Genomic DNA, 3,098 nt, shown 5'->3' with positions numbered 1-3,098 from the left:
CTCCGCCCCCCATGACCCTGGTGAGGATGAAGGTGTAGAGATGATGGATGGATGCTGGTTTGGGCTGAAGCTGCTCACTGACTGACTGTTTCCTTCAGAATCACACATTTATTAAAATACTACTATAAGCTGATTCATGTTCAGACTCCAAATCCACTTCCTGGTTTTTCACTTTAAATTGTTCATAAATTCACGTCTTCACACACGTTTCATGCCAGATGTTGAAAGCTGAGGTTGTTCTGATAAAAAGGCCAAAAGCCTCGTCCTCAGGTTTCTGTTTTAATAACAGACGAGTCCAGGAGGCCTGAACGGTACTGAAGGGTTAGAAATAAAAAATAAATAAAAGATGGTATCAGTCAGACGTAAATCGTTAAAACAGGACCAATCTGTAAATAACACCAAACATCTGTATTCTTAGGAATTCGATTCTAACGTGTGACAGTAAATAAACAGAGATGTGCTGTTTCTAAAAAGACTTTTTTGTTTTTTCTTTATTTATAAGTTTCACAGATTTTCCCTGTTTTATTAAATCACGGCTCATTTCTGGTAAAATCTCTGCAGACTCTCCAGGCGCTGCGTTCAGGGACCTCCACGTCAGACCGTAGTGAGACGGTGCCCCCTGCTGGTCGACAGAGCAGGAACCGGCTCGGTATGGATCCGACCCGTTTAGGCTCTGAAGGGATTTATGGCGTCAACAAAACCGCACATTAGGATCAAAATAAATGAATAAAGTTCAGCTGAAACACGACGAGGCTCAGAGCAGATTTAAAGTCATTCTCACTGTCGTTTTATTTTTAATTTTTATTTGTTCAACTACAGCTAATGTGTCAACGATCAGGAGGAACACACCGGAAACACCGCAAATACTGGGACAGGAAGAAGCAATTTGGAGGAATAAACCTTAAAAAGTAAAATCATTTTAGACAGAATGAAGTATTTTGGGCGCAATAAACTTTAAATACTGCAAATATTTGGACAGACAGAAGTAATTTGGGGAGAATACTTATGAAATACTGCAAGCATCTGGACAAAAAGTAGTATTTTGGATATAATAAACCCTAAATACTGCAAATATTTGGAGCGAAAGTAGTAATTTGGCAGAATAAAACTTTAAAACTACAAGTATTTTAACTAAAAGTAGTACTTTGAAGGAATAAACCTTGTAGATTAAAATTATTTTAGTGAGAAAGAAATATTTCAGGTTAAATAAAGCTTAAATATTGCAAATATTTGGACAAAAAGTAGTGTTGTGAGGAATAAATCTTAAAAAGTACAAGTAATTCAGACAGACAGAAGTAATTTGGGTAGAATACATATTAAATACGTCAAGTATCTGGACAAAAAGTAGTATTTTGAATCCAATAAACCTTAAATACTGCAAGTACTTGGAGCGAAAGTAGTACTTTGAAAGAATAAACTGTAAAAAGTAAAATGATTTCAGACAGAATGAAGTATTTTGGGTATCTGGACTAAAGGCAGGACTTCGGGTCAATAAACTGCCAGTGCTTGGACAGACAGTAGTACTCTGGCGGACCCTTGCAGTACTCGGGGCGCCCCTGAGCCCAGGACGTGGTTCTCCTCATGGACAGGTTCTTGTTCTGCAGCCCATGAGGCCGAGCTGCGCATGCGTGCAGGTGTGCCGGCTGTTTTCAGTTTTTCAGCTCAGAGCAGCAAAGCATGCAGGGAATCCCCCCTCCCTCCCCTCCCCTCCCCTCCCCTCCGCCCCCCTCCCCTCCGTGGGCGGGGCCTCCTGCGGGTCACGTGCTCCGGCCTTTGTTGATGTGATTCATCGGTGAACGAGCAGGACAAAACCGTCCCGGTCCCTCCGACCCAGCCACCGATCGCATCCGTCCACCTTCCCCGGCGCACACTCGCTCCGCTTCGGCCTGGATGCCGCTGGAAGCCCCGTCGGAGCTCCACCTGGATCGCTTTGTCCGCGGCGCTGCGCGGCTCTCCCCGCCGGTTTGAGAGCGAGGCAGCGGGCTGGGGGATGGAGGCAGAGTCCGGGCTGTGAGCTGCTGCTGCGGGGGGCGGTGTGGGGGTCGCTGTAGCCCCAGGCCTGCTTTGTTATCCGGGCTCGCTCTTCCAGCCGACGCCGGAGCTGCGGCGCGCGGAGGACTCCGGGCTTTCCCGCCGCGTCTGGTTCTGCTGCTGCGCCGAGGATCTGCTTTGGAGACAGACCCGAGAAAGACGGTATTTACGGTGTTCGGCTCATTGTGCGCCTCCTCCTCCTCCTCCTCCCCCACCTCACCTCCTCATCCCTCCGCCATGGCTCCGGTCCGCCGGCTCTGCTGCCTGCTGGCTCTGCTGCTCGTGCCCGCCGTCCGGAGCTCGTTCCCCCGCAGCGGAGCAGACTGCGGCCCGGGGAAGGCCGCCGACTGTCCAGGTGAGACAACCTGACCGCACCTGGGGGGGAGGGGGAGGGGTCAGGGGTCAGTGTCGGCCGCTGTCATCTCTGATTGGATGCTGATCACGTGACCGGTTGCCATTGACACGTCTTCGTGTCCACGTTGCCATGACGACCGCAGCAGCATCAAGCAGGGAGAGGTTTTTGGTGAGTGTGAATGTGGTCGCCATGGCAACGGGAGACAACAACACCTGAGTGATGCAACGAATCAAAGAACAGGTGTGTGTGTGTGTGTGTGTGTGTGTGTGTGTGTGTGTGTGTTTCAGGATCAGTTTCCTCTGAACACCTGGACCTGCTGCTCAGTTGGTGTCGGGTCGGGCTGAGTGATGCTCCACCGCCTCACATCTTCTTCACTCTTTGTTTCTTGTTTGGGACCAAAAACTTAATTTATGTCAAATATTTTGGCTGAATGTGGAAAATTTCAGGTTTTTATATCTGAGCGTTTTTCTTTTTTCACCCTCAATAAAAACCTGTGAAGCCGTTTCAAAGGTTCAGTGTCTCCGGAAATTAAACTCCTGCAGATGTGAAATGTGGCGACTCAGACAGAACCGCTTCCACCAGAATGGAACGGTGATTTTAAAGTATCGGACCTTGAAAAAACTGTTGAGGCCTGATATGATGTCAACTGTCAACATGAGGCAGCGACACATCTGGAACCAGCATCTGGAACCAGCATCAAGAACCAACATCT

General features: G+C 48.2%; 1 protein-coding gene across 1 annotated transcript in view; it reads left to right on the top strand.

Annotated features, from left to right (window-relative positions):
- The first annotated feature begins 2,005 nt into the window (after window positions 1–2,005).
- The window catches only part of LOC103367560 (tomoregulin-1-like), a 12,095-nt gene continuing 11,002 nt past the window's right edge, over window positions 2,006–3,098 (top strand). Inside the window, exon 1 of the mRNA XM_008295639.1 lies at window positions 2,006–2,386. Within this exon, the coding sequence (XP_008293861.1) occupies window positions 2,269–2,386 (118 nt within the window). The 5' untranslated portion in view covers window positions 2,006–2,268. The remainder of the gene's footprint in view (window positions 2,387–3,098) is intronic.

Source organism: Stegastes partitus, unplaced genomic scaffold (assembly GCF_000690725.1).
Source record: "Stegastes partitus isolate 25-593 unplaced genomic scaffold, Stegastes_partitus-1.0.2 Scaffold1062, whole genome shotgun sequence".
In the NCBI taxonomy this organism is placed as follows: domain Eukaryota; kingdom Metazoa; phylum Chordata; class Actinopteri; family Pomacentridae; genus Stegastes; species Stegastes partitus.
The sequence above is the reverse complement of the archived record's forward strand: the minus strand, read 5'-3'. Positions and strand labels throughout refer to the sequence as shown.